Source organism: Fusarium graminearum, chromosome 3 (assembly GCF_000240135.3).
Source record: "Fusarium graminearum PH-1 chromosome 3, whole genome shotgun sequence".
Lineage (NCBI taxonomy): Eukaryota > Fungi > Ascomycota > Sordariomycetes > Hypocreales > Nectriaceae > Fusarium > Fusarium graminearum.
In genome coordinates, this window is record NC_026476.1 from 2,100,128 (window position 1) to 2,123,068 (window position 22,941).

Sequence of the window (22,941 nt, forward strand, 5' to 3'; positions counted from 1 at the left end):
ATTCGCCGATTCCTTCCTCCCAACACCAGCCCGAGAATATCGTGCTTGTGTCTAGGGTTCCCTTGCCAGCAGTAGGAAGCCTCTCCGCGAAAGCAACATCTCGGAGATCCCTCGTTCTCTGCGCCAGAACAAAAGCCCCATCAGACACTAAACCGTTCTGAAACCAAGTTGGAAGCCCTAGTTCGTTGAATAACGTACGAATCTCAGATAAGATGTCGTGGCATGGCAGATGACACGCTTGCCCCCGGTACTGCGCGACAGAGCAAGCCAGCAAAAGTGTCTGTCGGTATTGTGTTTGTGTGGGGGTCCCGTTTCTAACTGTCAGGAGTTTCAGACAGTCATAAATCGCATGGTTTTTCGTCGTTGAACTGACGACATTTTTGTCGATCATACCGGCAGCCAGGAACCGAGCTAAAACGACAATGAGAAGACCTCTGTTTCGAGTGGTGCCAAGATGCGTTTCTTGCTGAAGTGCACAAGACTCGAGTGTGAATAACAAGCGTCGAACCGAGTGTAGTTTCCAAGGCTCGTTGTCATTCATCTCAGTGCCTAGGGTCCATATCGCTGCTGCCACTGCAGCCAACACATTCGTTAGAGTCTCATCCTCTGAGGGTTCTTCCGTTTTCAACGCTTTTCCGTCTTCTAGTAGAAGCTGGTCAATGGCTGTACACATGAAATCGATGACCGGGGCCACAGGTGTTCTTCTGTGCAGTAAAATCTCGATTCCTCTTGTCCATACTGACTGAAACGCCCGAGACGTGAGCCAACTCGGCGGGAGTTTCTTGTCCTTGATGAGGGTTGAAAGGCAATACCAAGATGGGCCGATTGTTCCTTGGCCGTGTAAGCTTTTTAGGATAGCCCCTAGAGGCTGGACTGCACTACTCTCCAACAGTGTACTTGCCGAACCGCAGGGTACAGTCAAGGGGAGCTTCAGGCTTGAGACAAGTCGCGCTGCTTCAGCCCTACACTCCAGGCTGATGCAAAGATCAGCCAACAATCGTACAAAGGGGGGCTCAAAAAGACCTTCTACGACAGCCGTTGTCAACAGAGAAATAGCGTGTGCACGAACAACTAGTTTGAGTGATTTCCAGCCAATGTTTGTGCTCCCGAAACTTTCGAGTTGCTCGTAAAGCTCTATCGATGCTTTAGATGATTCCCACTTCAATGACTTCCCTTCCATTGCTGCGGTCTGTCGATCCCAGTCTTCTATCACGGCCAAAGCATCCGGAACCTTGCGAAGGCACATTCCTAAAAGCGATTTTGGGTGCGCCGACTGGCCAAGTGGTTCCGTTGAACCCAGTAAGCCACTTAGCCAACTAAATATTATTTCGTAGATGCGGTATTGACTGTCGGGAACGATCCGGCGGAGCGACTGTAATTCTGCGAATAGTGATGCGGCACCAGTCGCTTTTGGCTTGGAACATTCAGACAAAGAATGTAGATTCTGATCTTGCAGGTCAAGGCTGCATAGTGCTGGCGTCGTGAAGTCAATTCGCCCAACTCGTGAGGGCGTACGTTCAATCTTCATGCTACCCAGGGTGCGTAATGATCGTGGTGGAGTTGATGTGGGCGATTCGGCTGGTTTGACTGGAACTGGAGTCGATCGGCGTCTTCCATAAGTCTGTCGCGCTCGCTTTGAGTGCTTCGCGGGTTCTTGGCTGATGTTTGTTCGCTTCGTGTGGGATGTTTGTGGTTGACGTGCCTCATTAACAAGTTTCCTCAGGGATACTAAACGACACTCAAGCTGCCGTAATAACCGTTGACATCTTGCAGCAGTCCATATCTGTGTGTCTTTGCATCGCTTGCCTCCACCCGTCATGAGACGATGTGCGGATGGAGATGGTAATGTATGTTGTTGTTCGCTCATCATATACAAGTGGCTCCGTACAAAATAAAGCAAATACCCGAGTAGAGATGTTATAAAGAAACAAAAACAGTAAAGATATTCAAGAATGATTCCGCATGATCGCGTATACGTAAAAAACTGAGAGTGCGATCAAGATGCAAGGAAACGGGGCATCGCAGATGCATGCTTGATATTGCTGGTAGGACGAAGAAAGGCTGGGTCTTGTTTACATATTCCCACGTTTGGCTTAGCGTAGCCGTCGAACATTCTGGGGAGGGCCGGCTTCGGTGGGGTTAGATGCTGGAGGAGCTCAATACTCAAACTGTACCTCGTTTAACCGCTCAGATTCACAGAGGGCTGATGTACCGTTGCTGTAGGTCGCGTTTTGAACGCCGCCCGGCTACTTCCATGCCCGCACACCTTTGGCAAGTCCGGGCTGAAGCCTCAATGCCGGACCATTGCCGCCGCACCGCACCGCACCACAACCCGTCCAATTTTTTTTCAATCTCCCCTCCGTCACGACCTACATCCCACCTTCGAAGAACGTTGTTCAATTGATTGTCTTCCCCCTCCAGTGCATATCCCATCCCATGCCTGGTCTTCCCCCTCACTATTTACTTTTCTTTTGCTCTTGAATTGTTTTTGGAAATCTCCATACTGTCAATATGGCTTCGGAGACTACTCCTCCCGCTCAGGCGCCCGGTACGTATAAATTACTGAATTTGTGAAGCTAGACCGCCCTTGTCAGAGCTGGAAAGTCCAGGGTCATCGACAACGTCGACTCCGTTATTCAAAACGTCTATTTTAGCTTTGACTTGGAGGGCACACAGTCTTTATTTTGTCTTTTGACTTTTGTTCCTGCTTCTGTTTTGTAACACTGAGCTAATATGTCTCACAGCTGCTGCGTCCGAGGAACCCGAGACCAATATGGAGGCCGAAGCCCAAGATGTCGACGTTGGGGCCGAAGGTAGCTACTATTGCCCCTCCGATTAGCGACTCAGATGAAATGGCATGGGTGTCTAACTATCTGACAGCCTTAATAAACCTTACCATTGTCTTGCCTGATGCCAATGCTAGCAAGATGCAGATCATGGTTTGTCATTGACTTATACCACCCCACGTCAATAAACCTCATACTCACCAAACTCAGGTTTCTTCTCAAGAACAGGTCCACGAAATCCGACAATCGATCATTGACCTTCCATCGGCATTCCAGTACACTTGCTTTCACCTCGAATTCAATGGCGAGAAGATTAACGACTTCATCCCCCTCGCTGAAATTCCTGAACTTGGCACCACACCCGAATTCCACATTGTTGAGGATCCTTACACCGAGAAGGAGGCTCGCATTCACTTTATCCGCATTCGGGAACTTATCGGCGCTTCCGGAGATCGATGCGATACTGCCCAGGGTCTTCTTCCCGGACTTTCTCTCTTCGAGACTGTGACCGCTGAGGCTCAGAGCAGCGACAACAAAGAAGAAGAGTCCTCTGAGGAGTCACCTGTTAAGGACTACGACTTCCAAGCTGTGCCTTCGCTTACCGGGCTGATCCCTCCTGTTTCCGAGCCCGCCCCCAAGACAGTAAAGCAGATCTCCTTGTCATCTTGGAACCCCCCTCCACCTCATCTGCGACAGCGTGGCCATCTGCTTTACCTTGTTGTGTCTACCAACGAAGGCGAACAGTACCAGGTCACTTCCCACGTATCGGGCTTCTATGTCAACAAATCGTCTAATGCCAAATTCGACCCTTTCCCTCGTCCAGCCCCCAAGGGCCAGTCTGCACACTCTTTGTTGAGGCTAATCGAGCTTGTCTCCCCTACTTTCGCCGAGTCCTTCACCAAGCTTCAGGATTACAACAACCAAAAAGACCCCCTCGCCACTTTCCAAATCACCAATGCTACTCCTGCTGCTCCCTGGGTCGTTCCGTCTCCTAACTCGTCGCTTTGCACACATCTGCCCGACCCTGCACGATCTCAGGAGACCTACCTCCTTAACGGTGTCGAAAACACCGATACTCTGAGGGACTGGAACGAAGAGTTCCAATCGGCCAAGGAGCTTCCACGCGAGTCTGTTCAAGATCGTGTCTTCCGCGAGCGACTCATTTCCAAGCTGTTTGCTGACTACAATGAGGCTGCCACTCGAGGCGCTGTCATGGTCGCGCGTGGCGAGATCGCACCCTTGAACCCTACCGAATGCAGAGATGCTCAGATCTTTGTCTACAACAACATCTTTTTCTCTTTTGGTGCTGACGGTGTCGGTACCTTCACCTCTGAGGGTGGTGATGAGGCTGCCCGTGTTGCTACCGGTAAGGACGTTGCTGGTGTGAAGCTTGTCAACCAATTGGACATTGAGGGACTGTTTACCCCTGCTACCGTCGTTGTTGATTACATGGGAAGTCGAATTGTTGGACAAAGCATCGTTCCTGGAATCTTCAAGCAACGAGAGCCTGGTGAGAACCAGATCGATTATGGCGCCGTAGACGGCAAGGACACTGTCGCTGCCGATGAGAGATTTGCCCCAGGTTTTGCTCAATTGTCCAAGGCTCTGAAGGTGAAGAAGCACCCCGTTTGGGACAAGGACGGCAAGCGATTCGACTTGGAGGCTAGTGTAGAGACCAAGGGCTTACTCGGCACAGACGCCCGTAAGTACGTTCTGGACTTGTACCGCATTAGCCCCTTGGATATTGCTTGGCTTGATGAAGACGGTCTTCCTGAGGACGGCGATGCCTATCCCCACCGCATGACTGTTCTCCGACCCGAGCTTGTTGACTCCTTTTCACGATACAAGTTGAAACAGTGGGTAGATGAGAATGTTGCTCGTCGTGCTGAGGAGAAGAAAGAGAAGGATGGTGAGAAGGCAGAGCAAGAGAAGAAGCCCGAGGAAGGCGAGAAGACTGAGGAAGGAGAGAAGACTGAGGAAGGAGAGAAGACTGAGGAAGGAGAGAAGACTGAGGAAGGAGAGAAGACTGAAGAGGGTGAGGCTTCAAAGGAGGAGGAGTACCAGCCTAACCTTGCGGACTTCAAGTTCGCTCTTAACCCTGACGCATTCAGTGGACAGGTGCCTCAGACTGATGAAGAGAAGGCTGAATTCGCAGCCGACGAAGAAGAAGTTAGGGCAGCTGGTACCTACCTCCGCGAACAGGTCATCCCTGACTTGCTTAAGGAGCTTTCTGAATCCGAGATCAGCTTCCCTATGGACGGCCAATCGTTGAGCCGATTGTTGCACAAGCGCGGTATCAACGTGAGATACCTGGGCAAGGTCGCCGAGCTCTCCAACGATGGTCGGCTGCGATGCCTCCGCGAGATTTGTGTCCAGGACATGGTTTCTCGAGCGTTCAAGCATATTTCTGGTGCCTACCTCCGCCATCTACCTGTTCCTGCAATCCCTGCTGCTGTGTCTCACCTTCTCAACTGTCTGCTCGGACACAAGTTCAACGACAAGCCTGCTGCTGAGCTTGACTCCGACGTTCGCAGCCTCTACGCTGATGCCGATTGGTCGTTTGAAAAGGTTACACCTGAGAGCCTGCAGGAAAACATTGAGGAGCAGATTCTCCAGCGATTCCGATACGAGCTCGACGAAGAGTGGTACAACACAGTTCGCCCCGTTCAGCTCCTTCGTGAGGTATCCTTAAAGCTCGGCATCCAGGTCCAGGCCAAGGACTACGCTTTCACTGCTGATGAGGCTGCTGCTGCCGCTGCCGCTACCACACCGGCGAAGACCGAGAAGATTCCCGTCAATGGCCAGGCCAATGGAGAATCTGGTACCAGCAAGAAGAAGAAGAAGAACAAGGCCCGCGAGACTTCTCCTCCCGAGACAGTGACCACTGCCAACGTCCACACCTTCAGCCCTGACGACATTGTCGACCTGGTTCCTTTGATCAAGGACTCTTGCCCTCGCAGCTCCCTTGCCGAAGAGGCTCTTGAGGCTGGCCGCATCTCCCTTATGCAGAACCAGAAGAAGCTTGGTCAGGAGCTCCTTCTCGAGTCCCTTTCTTTACATGAGCAGATCTACGGCATCCTGCATCCCGAGGTTGCTCGTGTATACAACAGCTTGTCCATGTTGTACTACCAGCTTGATGAGAAGGAGGCTGCTGTTGACCTTGCCCGCAAGGCCATCATTGTATCTGAGAGAACTGTGGGCGTCGACTCGGCTGAGACCCTTCTCAACTACCTCAACTTGAGCTTGTTCCTCCACCAAATTGGCGATAGCAAGGGTGCCCTCGTGTACTCCAAGCATGCTCTCAAGATGTGGAAGATCATCTACGGTCCTGACCACCCAGACACCATCACGACACTCAACAATGCTGCTGTAATGCTTCAGCACCTCAAGGCATACCACGAGTCTCGACTCTGGTTTGAGGAGTCTCTGCGTGTATGTGAGTCTGTTTTCGGCAAGCAGTCTGTCAACACTGCCACTCTGCTTTTCCAGCTTGCCCAGGCTCTTGCTTTGGATCGCGATTCCAAGGCTGCTGTGGGTCGTATGCGCGAGTCCTACAACGTCTTCCTTGCTGAGCTCGGACCTGATGATAAGAACACCAAGGAGGCCGAAAGCTGGCTCGAGCAGCTCACTCAGAACGCTGTGAACATCGCCAAGAACGCCAAGGATGTTGCTGCTCGACGACTCCGTACTGGAATCCGATTCAACACCAATGCCTCTAACCCCGGCGTTCCTAGCGGCGTCGTGCCTAGCCACGCTGGTCCCGGCTCGCAAGTTGACGCTCGCAGCATCGACGAGCTGATAAAGTTCATCGAGGGTGGTGAACATGGGCAGTCAAAGAAGCGTACCGGCCGTGGCAACCCTAAGCGACGCGGCCAGGCTGGGGCGCGATAAGCTGACATTTAACAAAGTAAAAAAAATAATGTTGGTATATGGTTGAGATTTTGGCTCACTATTGTGTAAATGTAGACGGCCGGAAAAGCATGGGATTCCATTATATTTATATGGTTTTTACTGGATAGCTGGGTCATAGAAAAGGCCCCTTAACATGGGTTTGGTATGGTTGGTGATATGGTCGGACGCACGGCGGCGCGTATACACGTATTTGCATCAAAAGGCGCGTTCTCAAAAAAATTGTACATATATCTATCCATGGCTTTGCTGTTGGCCACTGGCCAGACCATCTTCACTCTTATATACTGTGTTCACACTTCCAACCCTTTGGTTCACATTTCGTTCATTGCAGTTCAAATCCCCAAATGGTACGCATACTCGCATTTCAAATCAAAGTACTTTTATACCGGGCAACCAAAAGCCTCGAGGCATTGCATTCATTACTGTCATCAACATTCTCTGCACGCTAACATCATGTGCGCCCACAAGCTGGCGAAAAAAATATAAAATCACCGGCCAAGACCCTGCCCACCGACAACATTAACACCAGATCAAGAGGGGCGGCCTATGTGTGGCCTTGCAAAATAGAGGCACCTCCACCAACCGGTGCATGGTACGAACCGATACTCTGGAATCCCCTGAAGCATTATGTCAGTGATACATCACCCAACATGACAAACAGATTACTTACTTTGTCAGATCAAACCCTTGTTCTTCCTCGGCCTCCGTTGGTTCAGCGAGGGGTTGTGGACTTGACTTTTGAGGTCGAGATGGGCTGCTCAAAGGAGACTTATCTCCACGCGGCGGACTGCTGCTCTGGGGGGGCAGGACACCCCCAGCTTTGGTAGGACTTATGTCATAGCCCCCGCGAGATTTCAATGGCGTACTGCCAATATCTGCGTACTTCCAGAAAGGCGCTGGTGAACTGGTAGGCATGTGCTGGCTTGGTCGTTGAGCTGTGCTCGGTGGTGCGAGCTTGGGATGCATCCTAGGAGGAGCCGGTGTCACAAATGATCCTCCGTCTTCTTGAAGATATGATGAAGTCAAGGTAGGGGATTGTGGATTGTACCCTGAGAACGATGAGTCCCTGGCTGGCGTCTTTCTTGGGCGAGGTAAAGGGCTTCCGTCGATTGTCATTGTCGCACTCCTGCCAAAGGACCGGTCAGGCGTTGACTGGGCAATGAGTAAGGAGGGTTTCGGGGGTGGTGAAGCAGGGGGTGAGCCCCGTCGCTTACGAGCCGAGGGGGGTTCTCTTGATGCCATGTCCCTTGGGCCATGTGTGATGTAGGCAAGTTGATTTGGAGATGATGGGGCGGATGATCCACGATGACCGCCGCGCCCGACACGATAGGCATTCCGCACCATCTCCTCCCTGGCTTCAGGGACAATCTGCCACTTCATGCCTTTTCCAGGCTCATCCGTCGACCGAGCGACTTTGTCAAATGACTTGTTGAGCGAGAGATTGTGTCTGATTGAGTTCTGTAAGATGTGAGCAGTTGAGCAGGGGTTGTAGACATGTAGCGCAACTTACCTGCCACCCAGCAGCTTGCTGATGACGATAGTACGCATATGTGCTCATGATGTAGTTGTAGATACCATTCAAGTTGAGCTTTCCATCAGGCGCGTTCAAGATAGCCTGCGTTATCATTTGAGCATAGCTGTATTGTGGTTTAATGTGCTGGTTCTCATCCTGGCTCAGATCAACACCATTGGCGCCAACCATGACAGCTGGTGTACTTGTGGCCGGTGACTTGACGACATTCTGAGTCGATGGCGGTGTTCCGGGTCGCTTATATTCAGGGGGTGCCGGCGCAATGAGAGGCTGCCGGCGTGATGCCCGGGACTGTGGGGTATCTGTGCTAACGCCGGCGCGTTGCAGATAGACGGGGTGGACGGTCAGAGGAGTGATCTCGGATGGCAGGACGAACATCATCTCGACATTTCCAATCTCGATAACCTCGCCGCTGGTGAGAGGGTGCGACTGGCCGGCCTTGACGGGCTGGCTGTCCACCTTGGCACCATTACGACCTTTGACACGAAGAAACCATTTCTCATCCTTGGAATCGAAAGAGATTGTAGCATGCTCCCGCGATACCATCTTGCTGGGACCCAGGTCGATGTGAATATGGGATTCATCCTCTTCTGAGCCGGTAGGCTGCGAGTTGTGCGAAGTTTCGGGAGCTCGGCCGATATTGACATTGAGTTTTGTGATGTAGAATGTCCAATCTTGAGCAGCGACTTTGGCGTAGGCCTTGACGCCGTCGCCTTTGGCCTCGTGGATGACATTTGAGTGATCTTTGCTAGCTTGCACATCCTGGCTGCGAAGGTGTTGCGTGATTTGCGATACCAGTTGATCGTCGTTGGGCGCGGGGGGTTCTTCGTCTTCTAAAACCTGAAGAGACAAGACCAGTCAAAATCAGCGGATGCGGGCATGGGCATGGGCGCGAACGGAAGGGAACAGTGGCATTATATACCTTCTTGCGACGTTTTGCTGGACGACTGGGCGAGGACTCTTCGATTTCGACCGGTGGTGAAGTAGCTGTGGTCGCAGTCGCGGCTTTACGCGGTTCGCGACGAGCCCTAGAGGCTCTCTTTGCCGATGGTGGCATGGTGCGCAGAGTCAGAGCTCGCAGATTAGATAGCGTATGTCGACGAACAGATGTGTAACGGCGAGATTTTAAAAAGAACAAGTCGAGGCAGGTCAAGTGTTGGAAGCGTGCGTGGAAATTTGAGCGTTAGCAATATTGTCAGTCTCCCTGGCGATGGACGTTTTTTGTGCCCTTGAGGTTGAAGTGAAATATAGTATAGTAAAGTCGTGTCGTCAATCAACGTATTGGATCGTCTAACTGACTAGACTGACTATCTAGGTACCCAAGGTAGGCAGGCACTGTAGCAAATAAATGCCCTTTAAAGTTCGTACCGCGTTCGCGTTGAATTTTAGTGTCATCAAGTGGCAGGGCAGCAAGGCCATGGCAGGACCGTGGGCTGGATGTGGGTACAATGTACCGGTTTGTGCATATTCGAACCCCGTTGAGTGAATTCGAGACACGCTCGATCACTAACATGCCTGACAAGGGGCTAGCTGTGGCTGTATAAGTCCAGTGTATTGCCTGTAAGGGGGTCCCGCTAGTGCGGGCAGACGTGCCTCTGTTCCATTGTGCCAACGTCATTGGGAAGGAAGGCAGGGCAATACAGGGCAGGGCAGGGGACTGAGGCGGCTGGGTTCGGAATCCAGAAGAATGAGAGTTGTATGTTTGGGTGTGCTAACATTGAAGTTTAGGTTGCTCGTATATCTAGAGACCTGCCTTAGTTAGTAGTTGCCTTTATTCATTTCTAGTTGGATTCCTCAAGGCAATACTCTAGTTGCCTGTCTTAGTAATTGTACCATCTCAAATACAAATACTGTAGCGGGTTTCAGTGGAGGACTCGCTGCACATGCAGTCCCTCTGTCCCTGTTGGGTCCCCAGGCGGCTTTTCCCTGATAATTGAATATTTCAACTCCCCATACTTTTGCGTGATGCGTACCCGTACATGCCCACACATGCACATGCACATGCGTAACCTTGAATAACCCCAGCCTCGAGATTAGAAGGCTGTTTGTTTATTGAGCTTTTGACTCTGATTGTGTTCAGTGCCAGCTAAGGGATACAAAGCAATGATTCAACCCCCCCCCCCCCCCTCGTTTGAAGCAGCAGCGGATCGGTACTGCAACAGGCGAGGGTCCAAGCAATTGGTGCTATTGTATCCGCACTCCGTAAATACTTAAACAAGCCAGTGACAATTAAGAGATACAGAGTCAATCCAGGTACAAGGTACCTACTAACACAGGCACGCCCGTTCATTGCCCACACATGCCTGCAGGTTGTCGGCGGGGACCATCCATCGCGTTTGTGCAGCCTCGTGTGCCTTATTGTAGGCACTTACTAAGGTAGGTACATACGGCCTACCAGCCAGAAACACTCTTTCATTACCCAAAAAAAAACTTAAACAGAAAAACGACCTTCTTTCATCACACAGCGACAACACGCGGTATTACTTCGATCTTATTATTTACCCTTGAGAACCGACCATCGCCTATATTCTTCTTCGTACCGAACCTCAATCGCCCTCTCAGAACCAGCCTCTCCCTTGCGCTACCCTTGGAGAGGCTTGAAAGCTGCTGCAGTGCAGTCAGTCCTCCAAAAACCGAGCTGGCCATATTCCACCGAACTGGCCTCCGTTGTTTCAATCCTCGCTCGATCGCCCGCACTTGGCTTGGGATCAGGCTTCCCTCCAACCATTGTCGCTCCTTAATCGTTTTCTCATTCCGATTTCCAATTACACATCATTCATCAAAGTGCTTGTCCCAGCAGAGCCATGGCATCTGATCAGGCTTTCGGCGTCACGCCTCCAATTTCTGTTCAGCTTCCAACTGAAGCAGAACTGCGTCAGTCTGACGCTCTCCTGGAAGAGCTTAAACGACAAAAGACATTTGAGAGCCCGGCTGAGACAGCCAAAAGGTTAGTGAATGCATCTCGATCGCGTCGCGATCATCGACTAATACATTCTGTACAGAGAAGAAGTCCTAGCCTCGATTCAAATCATTTGCGATGCGTTCGTCCGTCGAGTCGCCGAAGAGAAAGAACCCAAGAACGAAGTTCTTGTCCGAAATGCGAGAGGCAGAGTCTTCACATACGGCAGTTACCGACTTGGTGTTTATGGTCCCGGTTCCGATATTGATACACTTATCGTCGCACCCAGATACGTAACTCGGGAGGACTATTTCAAATACTTTCCCGATTTGCTAGTGTCGATGGCTCCCAAGGACGCCATCACCGACATGGCTGTTGTGACTGACGCTTTTGTACCCATTATCAAGTTTGAGTACTTCGGCATCAGTATCGATTTGATTTTCTCCAGGATCATTCAAAAACAATTGGCACCGGACTTCAAGGATCTCAAAGACTCTGGCTTGTTGCGCGGACTGGATGAAGCAGAGCTGCGATCTCTCAACGGCACGCGAGTAACGGACGAGATTCTCACGCTGGTACCAGAGCAGAGCACTTTCAAGAATGCTCTACGAGCGATCAAACTATGGGCGCAACGTCGCGCTGTTTATGCCAACATCATGGGCTTTCCTGGTGGTGTGGCATGGGCCATGCTTGTTGCGCGCGTCTGCCAACTTTATCCCAAGGCTACACCAGCAGTCATCGTCAACAAGTTTTTCCTGGTTATTAGCCAGTGGCGCTGGCCGCAACCTGTTCTTCTTAAGCCAATTGAGGGCGGTCCTCTGCCCGTTCGTGTCTGGAATCCCAAGGTATGTGTGATTCCCCTGCCAGCTGAGGAACAGCCTGCTAATCTCACTTTACTCAGTTATACAAGGGCGACACGTTTCATCTAATGCCAGTCATCACTCCAGCTTATCCTTCCATGTGCGCCACCTTCAACATTACCCGTTCGTCAATGACAATCATCAATCGAGAACTTAAACGAGCTCTCCAGATCTCTGAAAGCATCATGGTTGGTATGCGCCCTTGGAGCGATCTCTTCGCCAAGCATTCCTTCTTCACGGCCGGTTACAAATACTACATCTCCGTGATCTCAGCTGCGAAAACTAAGGAGTCCCACACAATTTGGTCCGGCTACGTCGAGTCCAAGGTCCGGATGTTGGTGCAGAAGCTCGAGCAGCACCAGTCCATTGCTCTGGCTCACCCCTTCAACAAGGGTTATGAGAGACAGCATCGATGTCAGAACGAAAAGGAAATCGAAGCTGTGCAGGAAGGTAGCCTTGACTTCTTGTCTAAGGAAGATGCCACGGAACCTACCACTATCAAGATCGAGCCTGCGGTAGCCGAATTGCCGATCAAGACTGAGGACGGGGAGGACGGCAAATCCATCAAGGCTGAAAATGGTGAGAATGGATTGACTGTCAAATCCAAAACTACAGAAGACAACGGTCCCATCACTGCTGAGCCTTTCAACCCTGAGACATCCAGTGATACCAAACCTTCGGAAACACCTGCGGTAAGCGGTGCGATCAATGTTTACACGACCACACATTACATTGGCCTAGAGCTAGCTGCTGGTAAGTACTGTGCCCGACGTTGTTGCGGTGGCTCTACGACAAATCGAAAGTAGCTAACACAGACTTTACAGGCGCCAAATCACTTGATTTGTCTTATCAAGTCGAGGAATTCAAGGAACTATGCACTTCTTGGCAAAAGTACAAGGATGATTTGAAGGATGTTGTGTCTATTGGTATTCAGCACGTCCGAAAGTGAGTCCTGCACAGATATTCCAGACGCCAGCACACCATGGCTTGCTGACCTTGCAATAGCTTCAACCTACCAGACGACGTATTCGAGGACGGCGAAAAGAAGCCCCAGAAAAAGTCTGCCGCTAAAGGCGCAGCAAACAACAAGAAACGCGGACCCCCTGAGGTATTTATGCATCACCACGCGAACTCCCATTGCTGGCGACGTTGCCCTGCTCCGAACGGCACCTCCTCCGACTTGACGCAGCGTACTAATGCCATTTTTAGGAAACACCACCCCCTGCAAAGAGGCAACAATCCTCGATTGCAGCTGCAGGCTGAGAATATTTCCATTCCTCGGGTATGCCATGAGATGGCCGACTCGAAAGACTTGGACATTTACCTGGATGTGCAATTTGCACAACATATCAAGAACCGGCAAGTCCACAAGCGGCTGCACGACTGGTCTTTGACCAACTACCACACTAACTTAAAGACATAAAAAAAAGTACCTCTTCATCTGGACTGAACTGCATCAACTTGGTAAGTTGGCAGTCGCATCCTGATCTACCAACGCATTGCTGGTGGCATTGCAACGAATGGAAGATTGAATAATCTATATTAATATCAGCAGAGGCGCCCGTAACTTGCGGAAAGGCAGCTGACAAAAGCGACACGCATGTTGTTCTCTGCAACATAACCAAGGTTAGGAGCTGCCTCGATACCATGCTCTTGAAGCTGTAATCCTGCATCAATTTCACATTTCATCTGTATTTAGGAACGTGGCCTTGCTAGATTAATACAACGTTTAGGGGGCGTAATGAGCCCCCGAATTTCGCTTCAAGTCTTGTTCAATTCTCAATTCAGTGACCAGCCATTGCGACTATTGTAGATGTGTCGTTCTCGATTAACTATTTCCACTCCTATAAATCATCGTCGTCCTCGTCACTGCCACTGAACCAGCCCTCCTGATAGGCATCCGCCAGATCTGCCAGGCCATTGCCGAGGTCCTCCCTCTCATTGACCGGCACGAGACGGGCAGATTCTGTCCGTAAAGTTCTGATACGTTGCACTATGGAGCTGTTGGTCGAAAGTGTAGTCTGTAGGCTGGCGTCGGAATTGCCTGCTAGCTGGGGGTAAATCTGAGGGTAGGCGTCCAGCAGAGGGAATCTAAGAGCCGAGTCGTACCTAGTTTACTGTCAGCATCCATTCATTAACCCAACACATATTGAATAAAATAGACATACTTTCGTACGATCGAGTTCCCTATTATAGGACGTTCCCCGGGAGCAAGATGACCATTCTCATTATCGTGCCCCAGAGGATCAAGGTCTCGGTAAGACAAGATTTCACCAAAAACGTGCTTGTGAGTATCGAGCCTAGCAACGTGCTGTCTGCTCCAAACTCTTCCTACTTGAAAGAAATCAACGTTAATACGGCTATCTTCTGGCGAGTCTTTTGCGGGCGCTAGAGACATGCGCATGCTCGCCAGGGGCTGGTTGCCGTTGACGTTTAGACTCTCGGCCAGCACATCTAGCGATCCTGCCTGTTCTGAAGATCCCTGTGTGAGACGTGAAGGCAGAGTGGCTGTCTCGATCGCGGCCGCCATGAGAGCAGATGTGTGCCAGGGCGAGCGGCGATCCATGGATACTGAAGTTGTCATGTCCTCTTCAGGCAGGGCCAGAGGAACGACTGTGGTGGATTGCGTGCAGAGTTGTTCGATGCTGTGAGCTGTATTTACAAGACGAAGCTGACGCTTGGCTCGAGAAATATCGAGTAAGGGGCTTTGAAGGCCCCATGTCCAAATCGTTGTCTTTGGAAAGTCATCCCTCAGGGACTCAAGGTATGAAGATGTGAAGCCACCCCAGGCATCGTCAATGGTAGTAAATACTTGTATCCCCTGCATTCGATCACATTCTTCTGCAAAGGGTCTGAAGTCCCGGTCCGCAAGGTCGTGTTCCCTGTCGAGCATGGAAAAGAGCTCTGTTCCCATGGAGAATCGCTCAAAGGGCATAGTGGTCGAGTTGAGCTCAAAGTCGTACAGCTGATTCAACGACTTTGGATGAAAGTAGACTCGGGAGAAATCAGACCAGTATCGCACATTTGAAGTTGTCAGCTGTGCAGGTTCACTGCCTGCATCCAGACTCTGCTGGTATTCGCTGGGGGTGATAGGCGTCTGCTTGTGCACAACTGATTGACCTGACCTGGAGAGGAGTCAGCAACATATTGGAAGACTGCGAGCTTGGTCGCAACTCGGATACTTACCATAATGCCTCCGGCGCCGACTCTGACTCGGCCTCATAGAGTGCGTTGATCTTGCGCAACGAGCCAAAGCCGCCTTTGAGGTCGTATATGACAGTTCGTGGAAGAAAGGTTTCTGAGCCATCAGCACCTAAACCAGCGCGCCAGTGAACGTTGTGATCGATAAGAGATTTCTCATCACTGGAGTATGTAAAGTAAGATTCCTGATCTAGTTAGCTGCAGCACATCAAGCTTTGGTATCGAATAGTTGAATACCTGGGCATTCCAAAAGTGAGTGGCTGTATAATTACTGAGCTGACCCAGCTGCAGGGTGACGATTTCTCGCATGATAGTCCTTTTGATGGTCAAAGTTCTCTAGATTAAGTAAGAAAATAGATCTCTTAAATGACAACCAGAATGTCTCGATATCGTGGGTACGTGAACAATCTTGGTTTCATGCTACAGACAAGACTAGTAAAGATACAACTAGTACACATAAATAATTACCCTAGACAGTGAGGGTCGACACTTCTGCAGCATACCCTAAGAAGCTTATCTAATCACTTGGTTTATCGACGAGAAATTCAAGATTGGCTTTCTTTGTGAGAAAATGATATTCTAAGTATTAATACACTATGTAGTAATTTAATAGATGAAACCACCATGAAGTTCTATTATGTTGTCTGTTTTGTCTCGTCGGTCATTATCGGTAGTGAGATAAATAGCGGGAGTGTATTATGTCATTGGCGCGGTAGCACTTACAAGCATCCGTATATCCCTTTATTAGCATCACGAGGTGCCCGCAGCTCAAAAATACATACACAGACCTGAAAGCACCCTTGACTACTTCGCTCTTTATATAAGAAACATACTCTCATAAAATGGCCCAAAACACTACCGGTGCCAGTGCAACTGGCGATGCAGACGCAAACACTGGCTTCTGGAAGGAACTCGACTCATGGAAGACACCCGTCACCAAGGAGGTTGGTCCTACAGTGGAAGTCGGATCTAAAGCGCCGTGGTCTCAATATCTCCGTTTACCAGATGGAAGGCCTACACTAGTAGTGTTCCTCCGCCACTGTGGATGCCCTTGTAACTAATCCGACCTATCCATTTAACCAGGGCCTTGCTGCTAACCTTCTTCTCAAGTTGCTGAGAAAACCTTCAGATCTCTTACCGACCTCTCGGGCAAGGTCCCAAATGTCCACTGTATTGCTGTCTCCCACTCATCGGAAGAAGCCACAGACAATTGGCTGCCTCAAGTCGGTGGTACTTGGAACGTTGACATGGTGATCGACGAGCAGCGAGATCTGTATGCCAAATGGGGCCTGGGTATTTCATCGACATGGCATGCAGTGAACCCCTTCACAATGTGGAACGTATTCAGCCTCGGCAAGAATGAGGGCATATGGAACAGACCAACAGAGAGCGGCTCACGATGGCAGACAAGCGGAGCGTTTGCTGTCGACCGTGATGGAACTATACGTTGGGTGCAGGTGGCGAGAACAGCAGATGATATGCCTGATCTCAAGGCGGCCATGACTGCACTTGGTTTTCCACCTCCAGAAAACAAACGCCGTTCTAGGCACGATCTTTAAGATATTTCTGTCATGTCTACCGGGAGGCACACATATATACGAGCTCGATACAGCCATCTAAACTCTCATATTGTTTCATCTACTTCGTCAAAGAGACATAAAGGACAGTGGCATAGCCTCCACCTTTTGTACTGTATCCTAGGTTACGATATGATTATAGCCAGACACGTTTGAGAAATAAATGATTAGGTATATATTCATGGGTATCTTCTAACTGTACATCGTCCATACGTTCCCAGCCGTGTCCTTGCTGGGCCTTTTAGATAGGTTGTCATATAGTTGTGAGTCGTACATAACCAGCGCGCTTGTCTTTTGGATAACAAAAAGACTGCCTCTCGTCCTCTAGAAGGACAGAATCATGCTCAACCGACCGACTTCAAAGCCACCTCTGCTTGATTCCATAACAGAGCACATCCCGTCGGACAACCCGGTGTGCACAATTTTAGAGGCAACCAGACCAACCAGACCAACACTGCTGACCATTTCTAATGCGAGCATGCCTTTCTGTTTAAGTGTTCCTCCTATATCCAGTAGGCCCAAGGGATCCTGATGGGTAGGCGTTGGTTCCTTTCGTTTCTTAGAACGAGCCTTTTTGTGAGTTTTGGGGACATGAACAAGGCTTGACTCTCGCGCAGCAGCATTTGAGATAGCCCTCTCTTCCATGAGGTGGTAGAGCCTCTCTGATTCGAGACTCTGGCGTAGGTTGTTTGCCCAGTTGTAGAGTTCCAATCGGTCCCAACTTGGAGTCCGTCTGAATGAGCTCAGTCTCAGCGCCCTTCCGGGAATAGATCGCGGTACCAAGACCCCGCTCGACAGGGCGTTTTGCAGCAAGCTGTCGCCATGATCACGACGCCACTTGATACATTTGATAGCTACGGAATGGCGTAGTCGAGCGCTGCCATCCAGGGAGAAAATGTGATCAACCAATCGGTTCAGATCGGTCGGAACAAGCGGCGCGATATAATCGGAGTTCATGAGGACACTGGCATCCATAGTGTCATGGTCTGGCCGGGATTCTGTAGAGACGGCGTACACGCACTCCGACTCTTTTGAGGCTCTGGGGCCTTCGAAGGAGAAGAAATCGACTTCCTTGTCGACTAGATACTTGGCAACTTGTTGCTTGATATGCATAATCTTTTCCGAGTCGAGCTCATCAGCCCTTGCAAGAATTGGGATGACATTTGTCATGCGTTGAGCACGTTTGATATACTCTGCATCTTCTTGTCCAAGTCCTGAAACACGTCAGTGAGGTCCATCCGATCGTGACGAATGAACTTACCACTATGGGGGATGAGGTAGAGCAAAGTGTCCACAACTGGCTCGCCGCCAGAGTTTACAAGAGTAAAGAGATCTGAGTCAGCCATGGGTTTGTTCATGAGGGATGACAAATGCGACTCGACGTAATGAAGGTCACGCCAGGGTCCCTGTGATGTTATTAGCATGCGATAACGGCAATTTGTTGTGAAGGTTACGTACAGAGGTGCCATGTTGGTGACCTGGGCTTTCGACGAAACATACGTTTCTATCTAGGACATCGCCAGTAGCCGAGAGTCGTTTCCGTGTTGTTACAGTGAGTTCTGAATCCGATCGCCACCATGGTTGCGGACGAGAACTGGCGTATGTCTCGGTAGCATGGACTGCGTTGCGATCCTCTATTGGGTCCATGTGTACGATATGCTCGCAACGTTCAGCCAAGGTTTTGATAAGTGAAGTTTTGCCAATACCTGTGTAAAATTAGGAATTTTGGCCGCATCTATTTTTGCAAATCATCACTTACCACTTTGTCCAGCTACCATGATTTTCAGTTTGCCTAGTGATTTGCCCACCTCGGAAAAGGGGCGGCGTCGAGGAACCGTCAAGCTGGGCATGATAAATTGAGGTATCGTGTTTTGATCGGTTTCGTCATTATACGCCAAGTCTGACACAGATAGAGATGCATGACCATGTCCTAAATCACTTTGAGCATCTATAGAGGGTCCTGCGAGTGAGAAACCTTGCGAAGACATGCTAATGACGGACCCAGAATGCGAGAGACCGATCAAAGATGGAGTACCTGGCTGAGATAGCAAATGGAAGGGGTCTTGTCCAACGGACAGATCCTCCGACTCGTCCGATTCAGAAGCAGGGGACGCAGGCTTGTTGGCGGTACGTGGAGGCGAACGTCGCTGACGCGGGGTTGATGGGCAGCGCGAGTTGCGACTACACTTGCGCCGGTCGCTCTGTTGGCGAAACCGCGGGCGGGATCGATCTCGACGAGTGTCGAGGTCTGCCTCGGTGGTAATGAAGCACGTAGTAGGGACTGTTGTAGAACCGCGTACCAAACTATCTGGCCGATCTGGAGTCCGGGTGTTGAGAGGATGGTTCGTAGGCAAGACAGGTCTCATTGTTGTGTTTGGAAGGACCTCAGCGGCGTGTTTATACGAAAAAGGATGCAGAGGCGAGTTTTTCTGTTATGTGCATGTCACGGCGCCTTGTAGTGGAAGAAGAGTGAGGAGGTACGAGCATTCGAGAGTGCAAGTCTAAGCAACAAGGGAAATGACGAGACGAGACGGGAAGCGAATATTCGAGGTTTAACGTGATTAAAAGTAGTGTAGCACGTAAAGTCGCGGAATGTTTGTACAAACTCAAGAAAGATAGATTTCGACAGACAAAAGTGATGGATGTGATAAAAGGAAGAAAGACAAATTAAGTGAGTAGCAAGTATCTATGATACCTAGTCCTCCTCAACAACACTGGTATACTGATACTCGCCTCAGACAAACCACCTACCCCGGTACCTACCCCTTCTATTCATGGGGGTCCTACTCCCTGAGAACCTAGCAGGGAGCTCCTAATTTACAGCCCGGCACGTAGATAGATACCTTATCTGGTAGGTGGGGGTGTCTAGAACCCCCATAGCCAGGTGCTGGTGCACCTGATATGACGACGCTAGCTGTGACCCGTGACACGCTATGGCCAATTGACACCCGCTAGTTACCCTTTCACGTTGAGCGCACTGTTATCGCTGGTCAGAAGCTGGTCCGTTTCTGTCGATCCCCTCCTTCTCAACACATTGAGACTGGGCCATTCATTCCCCTCTATTGGGCGGCAACAAGAACCATACAGAGGAGGGAAGCATTCCATTCATTTATCGGCTTTGGAACAATTACTCGACCCATCTCCGACCTGAAGCTGCCTGCGACACTGAAAAGCGACGACATCCGACAAGGGCGACATTCCAAGACCAGGGAGCAGTTTCGTTTTTCTTTTCTGACTCAGTCACCACCAGTATATCGACAATCAAAGAGACTCCCATTTTTTGTCCTCTTGAATCTTGCTCGATTACAACCTCGCCAGAACCAGAACCAAATCCAGATCCGAAACCAAATCTTTGAGTCCTCGCAACCCTGCATCGACGACACGCCATCCTCATTCGATTTTCTACACCTGTCGTCTCAGTCTCGTTGATAGATCTAACAAACGTCCACCTACATATCCACCATGGACGGAAAACGACACCCCAGCTCGTTCCAGCAGCTCGAGAAGCTGGGAGAGGGAACTTATGCCACTGTCTTCAAGGGCCGCAACAGGCAGACTGGCGAGCTTGTGGCGCTCAAGGAAATACATCTCGACTCTGAAGAAGGCACCCCGTCGACCGCCATTCGAGAAATCTCCCTTATGAAGGAACTCAAGCACGAGAACATTGTTGGGCTACATGATGTTATCCATACCGAGAATAAGCTCATGCTCGTCTTCGAGTACATGGATGGCGATCTGAAGAGGTACATGGATACAAATGGCGAGCGCGGTGCTCTTAAACCAACTACCATCAAGTCATTCATGTACCAGCTCCTCAAGGGTATCGACTTTTGCCACCAGAACCGCGTTCTCCACCGTGATCTCAAGCCCCAGAATCTGCTGATCAACAACAAGGGTATCCTGAAGCTTGGAGATTTTGGTCTTGCCCGCGCATTTGGTATTCCTGTCAACACATTCTCGAATGAAGTCGTCACTCTCTGGTATCGCGCCCCCGATGTCCTGCTCGGCAGCCGTACATACAACACCAGCATCGATATATGGTCAGCGGGCTGCATCATGGCTGAGATGTTTACGGGGCGGCCATTATTCCCTGGAACCACCAACGAAGACCAGATCGTTCGCATCTTCCGTATCATGGGAACGCCGACAGAGCGTACCTGGCCTGGCATTACCCAATTCCCCGAGTATAAGCCAACCTTCCATATGTATGCTACTCAGGATCTCCGAAATATCCTCCAGACGATCGATCCAACCGGCATAGACCTGTTACAAAGGATGCTTCAGCTTCGACCGGAATTGAGGATCAGTGCCCACGATGCCCTTCAGCACGCTTGGTTTAACGACCTGCTGGTGCACCCTCAGCAGCAGAACCTCCAATCGCAGGCCCGCGCATACCCTCAAGCAGTTCCAAGCCAAGCCTTCGATACGTACTAAGTGCTCTACGACTGGCGTTGGCATGCTCCAGCCCACCATCAAAGACATATGTCAAACCTCTTTGGATTGGACTGTTTGTTTTTGTAATACAGTATCTTTAACGAAAAAACATGGGAATATCGTGTGGCATTTTGCAAGCACAATGGAGTTTGTGGTCAATATGAGCTAGACGGGGAGCAGAAAGATATCAGGTTTTGGGGGCAGCGGCATATCCGCTGTCATGGATTTTGTCATTTGTTGTTTTTATGTCGGCAACAACTAATGCCACGGTAGTTAAAGGGGCTTGTCTTGTTGAACGGCCCCCGTTCGTTCCCGAGCCTATCATTCTACATAAGCGAAATCCATGGTTTTTGCGCTTTGGGCCCAAAGCTTTATTTTTTAGGACCATGTCTATTTACAAGACTCCCGTCAACAGGACTCCTGAACTTTGTCTCGAGAGGGTCCCTGGCCCATGTCTCTGCCAAGGCCGGTGCTTGACTCTGCTCCGCTGGAAACCCTAAACCTTCTCTCAGCTTTTCGACTTCGTCTCTCACTCTCTTTGCCACCGATATTCTTAATTCAGCAGCTTCTGGGCTGTTTCGGAGCAACTCCGGATCCCCTTTTGCGACGAGCTTGCGCCATGCAGCCCGTTGGTGGCCAAAGACTTGATCAACATCCGTTGGTTCGCCTATCACTATCCTCACTGTCTTTCCCACGCGTGGCGCCCATCTCGGCCATCCTCTGTCTTCGGCCATTATTTGTTGAGTACCATGAACGAACATGGGGATGAATTCGGGGGCAGGATCAGACTCTAGAATCAGCCGAGACACGCCCCATTTGAAGTAGCGCAATCCACTGTCTGGGCTCTGGTGACAACAAGCTTCAGGGAAGACGTGGACCCAAGCGTTACGGTAATCTCGGTATGCAGATGGCGCCGGGATCTGATCGACGCCGTTTGTTGAGAAGAGGAGCGGTTGAGGTACAGGTGGAGGTTGTGTTGAAGGAGGAGTGGCAGATAACGGAGAGTCTGAAGCTGTTGACCACGACGCTGGTGATGGACCAGAAAGCAGTTTGATAGCTTGTGCCATAGTCGGCTGATATAAGCCGCCATATTGGGAATACCATAATCTGTGTGTGGGAAGGACTTGTCCGAGGCTGAAGAATGTGGATGTGAACCTATTGTTCCTTGTCAGCCAGTGCTCGGCCTTGAATATAACAATTTGCAACCTACTTGTTCTTGAAACATATATCGTGAGCGCCGAGGCCCCACCTCATATTGACTGCATCGAAGAAGTAACGTAGTGGTAGAATTGCCCCCCATATAAGAGGATCATCAAGTCTATTTAGAGATGACCGTGGTTAGCCACCAAACTCATTATAATGGACAAAAGCCGTTTTGCTCTCACACTGCAACGTGATTACACACAGTGAGCAACCCACGCTCACGTCCTTCATTTCTCCGACGATCAAGAACACCCAATAGTCCGTCGAGTCCTGTCACTTCAAGGTTGTTGAACCCATTCATAAACCCTCTTGAAAGTCCGCCAACTGCGCCCATGACAGCCACAGAGGCTATGCGCCATGGCAGACTCGGCTGCGTAGGTGGCTCAGGATCCGACATGATTCACACGACTGATGATATATATCAGAACATAACGTCGAAAAATAAAGACAAAGCTATGGTGGAAGTATGACGAGCGGAAAGAAGCAAAGTCCAAGTTTCAGAGTATTTCTTGATCTCGGAGAGAAGCGGCTCTGAGTA

General features: G+C 50.3%; 10 protein-coding genes across 10 annotated transcripts; 4 read left to right on the top strand and 6 right to left on the bottom strand.

The window, feature by feature from the left end:
• Window positions 1-140: 140 nt before the first annotated feature.
• FGSG_05386 (uncharacterized protein) lies at window positions 141-1,246 on the bottom strand (the record flags this gene model as incomplete). Its single annotated transcript, XM_011325611.1, has 2 exons — window positions 141-157; window positions 199-1,246. The coding sequence occupies 2 exons, from the start codon at window positions 1,244-1,246 to the stop codon at window positions 141-143; spliced, it is 1,065 nt and encodes a 354-aa protein (XP_011323913.1).
• Window positions 1,247-2,511: 1,265 nt separating this feature from the next.
• On the top strand, window positions 2,512-6,677 carry FGSG_05387 (uncharacterized protein; the record flags this gene model as incomplete). The annotated part of the gene is made up of 4 exons (XM_011325612.1): window positions 2,512-2,548; window positions 2,745-2,813; window positions 2,881-2,939; window positions 2,997-6,677. 4 exons carry the CDS (start codon window positions 2,512-2,514, stop codon window positions 6,675-6,677), a joined length of 3,846 nt encoding a protein of 1,281 aa, XP_011323914.1.
• A 565-nt stretch (window positions 6,678-7,242) lies between these two features.
• FGSG_05388 (uncharacterized protein) lies at window positions 7,243-9,286 on the bottom strand (the record flags this gene model as incomplete). Its single annotated transcript, XM_011325613.1, has 4 exons — window positions 7,243-7,315; window positions 7,369-8,156; window positions 8,209-9,069; window positions 9,152-9,286. The coding sequence occupies 4 exons, from the start codon at window positions 9,284-9,286 to the stop codon at window positions 7,243-7,245; spliced, it is 1,857 nt and encodes a 618-aa protein (XP_011323915.1).
• Window positions 9,287-9,502: 216 nt separating this feature from the next.
• On the bottom strand, window positions 9,503-9,847 carry FGSG_12727 (uncharacterized protein; the record flags this gene model as incomplete). The annotated part of the gene is made up of 1 exon (XM_011325614.1): window positions 9,503-9,847. One exon carries the CDS (start codon window positions 9,845-9,847, stop codon window positions 9,503-9,505), a length of 345 nt encoding a protein of 114 aa, XP_011323916.1.
• Window positions 9,848-10,893: 1,046 nt separating this feature from the next.
• On the top strand, window positions 10,894-13,338 carry FGSG_05389 (Poly(A) polymerase pla1). Its single transcript, XM_011325615.1, has 6 exons — window positions 10,894-11,176; window positions 11,232-11,973; window positions 12,030-12,741; window positions 12,813-12,933; window positions 12,994-13,096; window positions 13,198-13,338. Exons 1-6 carry the CDS (start codon window positions 11,034-11,036, stop codon window positions 13,249-13,251), a joined length of 1,875 nt encoding a protein of 624 aa, XP_011323917.1. The 5' UTR covers window positions 10,894-11,033; the 3' UTR covers window positions 13,252-13,338.
• A 494-nt stretch (window positions 13,339-13,832) lies between these two features.
• FGSG_05390 (uncharacterized protein) lies at window positions 13,833-15,498 on the bottom strand (the record flags this gene model as incomplete). Its single annotated transcript, XM_011325616.1, has 4 exons — window positions 13,833-14,097; window positions 14,157-15,113; window positions 15,175-15,379; window positions 15,471-15,498. 4 exons carry the CDS (start codon window positions 15,496-15,498, stop codon window positions 13,833-13,835), a joined length of 1,455 nt encoding a protein of 484 aa, XP_011323918.1.
• Window positions 15,499-16,031: 533 nt separating this feature from the next.
• On the top strand, window positions 16,032-16,748 carry FGSG_05391 (uncharacterized protein; the record flags this gene model as incomplete). Its single annotated transcript, XM_011325617.1, has 2 exons — window positions 16,032-16,242; window positions 16,300-16,748. The coding sequence occupies 2 exons, from the start codon at window positions 16,032-16,034 to the stop codon at window positions 16,746-16,748; spliced, it is 660 nt and encodes a 219-aa protein (XP_011323919.1).
• A 342-nt stretch (window positions 16,749-17,090) lies between these two features.
• On the bottom strand, window positions 17,091-19,132 carry FGSG_05392 (uncharacterized protein; the record flags this gene model as incomplete). The annotated part of the gene is made up of 4 exons (XM_011325618.1): window positions 17,091-17,980; window positions 18,028-18,172; window positions 18,267-18,472; window positions 18,526-19,132. 4 exons carry the CDS (start codon window positions 19,130-19,132, stop codon window positions 17,091-17,093), a joined length of 1,848 nt encoding a protein of 615 aa, XP_011323920.1.
• A 1,096-nt stretch (window positions 19,133-20,228) lies between these two features.
• FGSG_05393 (negative regulator of the PHO system) lies at window positions 20,229-21,200 on the top strand (the record flags this gene model as incomplete). Its single annotated transcript, XM_011325619.1, has 1 exon — window positions 20,229-21,200. One exon carries the CDS (start codon window positions 20,229-20,231, stop codon window positions 21,198-21,200), a length of 972 nt encoding a protein of 323 aa, XP_011323921.1.
• A 371-nt stretch (window positions 21,201-21,571) lies between these two features.
• FGSG_05394 (uncharacterized protein) lies at window positions 21,572-22,840 on the bottom strand (the record flags this gene model as incomplete). Its single annotated transcript, XM_011325620.1, has 3 exons — window positions 22,586-22,840; window positions 22,411-22,518; window positions 21,572-22,355 (listed from the first exon to the last, which is right to left on the bottom strand). Exons 1-3 carry the CDS (start codon window positions 22,798-22,800, stop codon window positions 21,572-21,574), a joined length of 1,107 nt encoding a protein of 368 aa, XP_011323922.1. The 5' UTR covers window positions 22,801-22,840.
• Window positions 22,841-22,941: the final 101 nt, after the last annotated feature.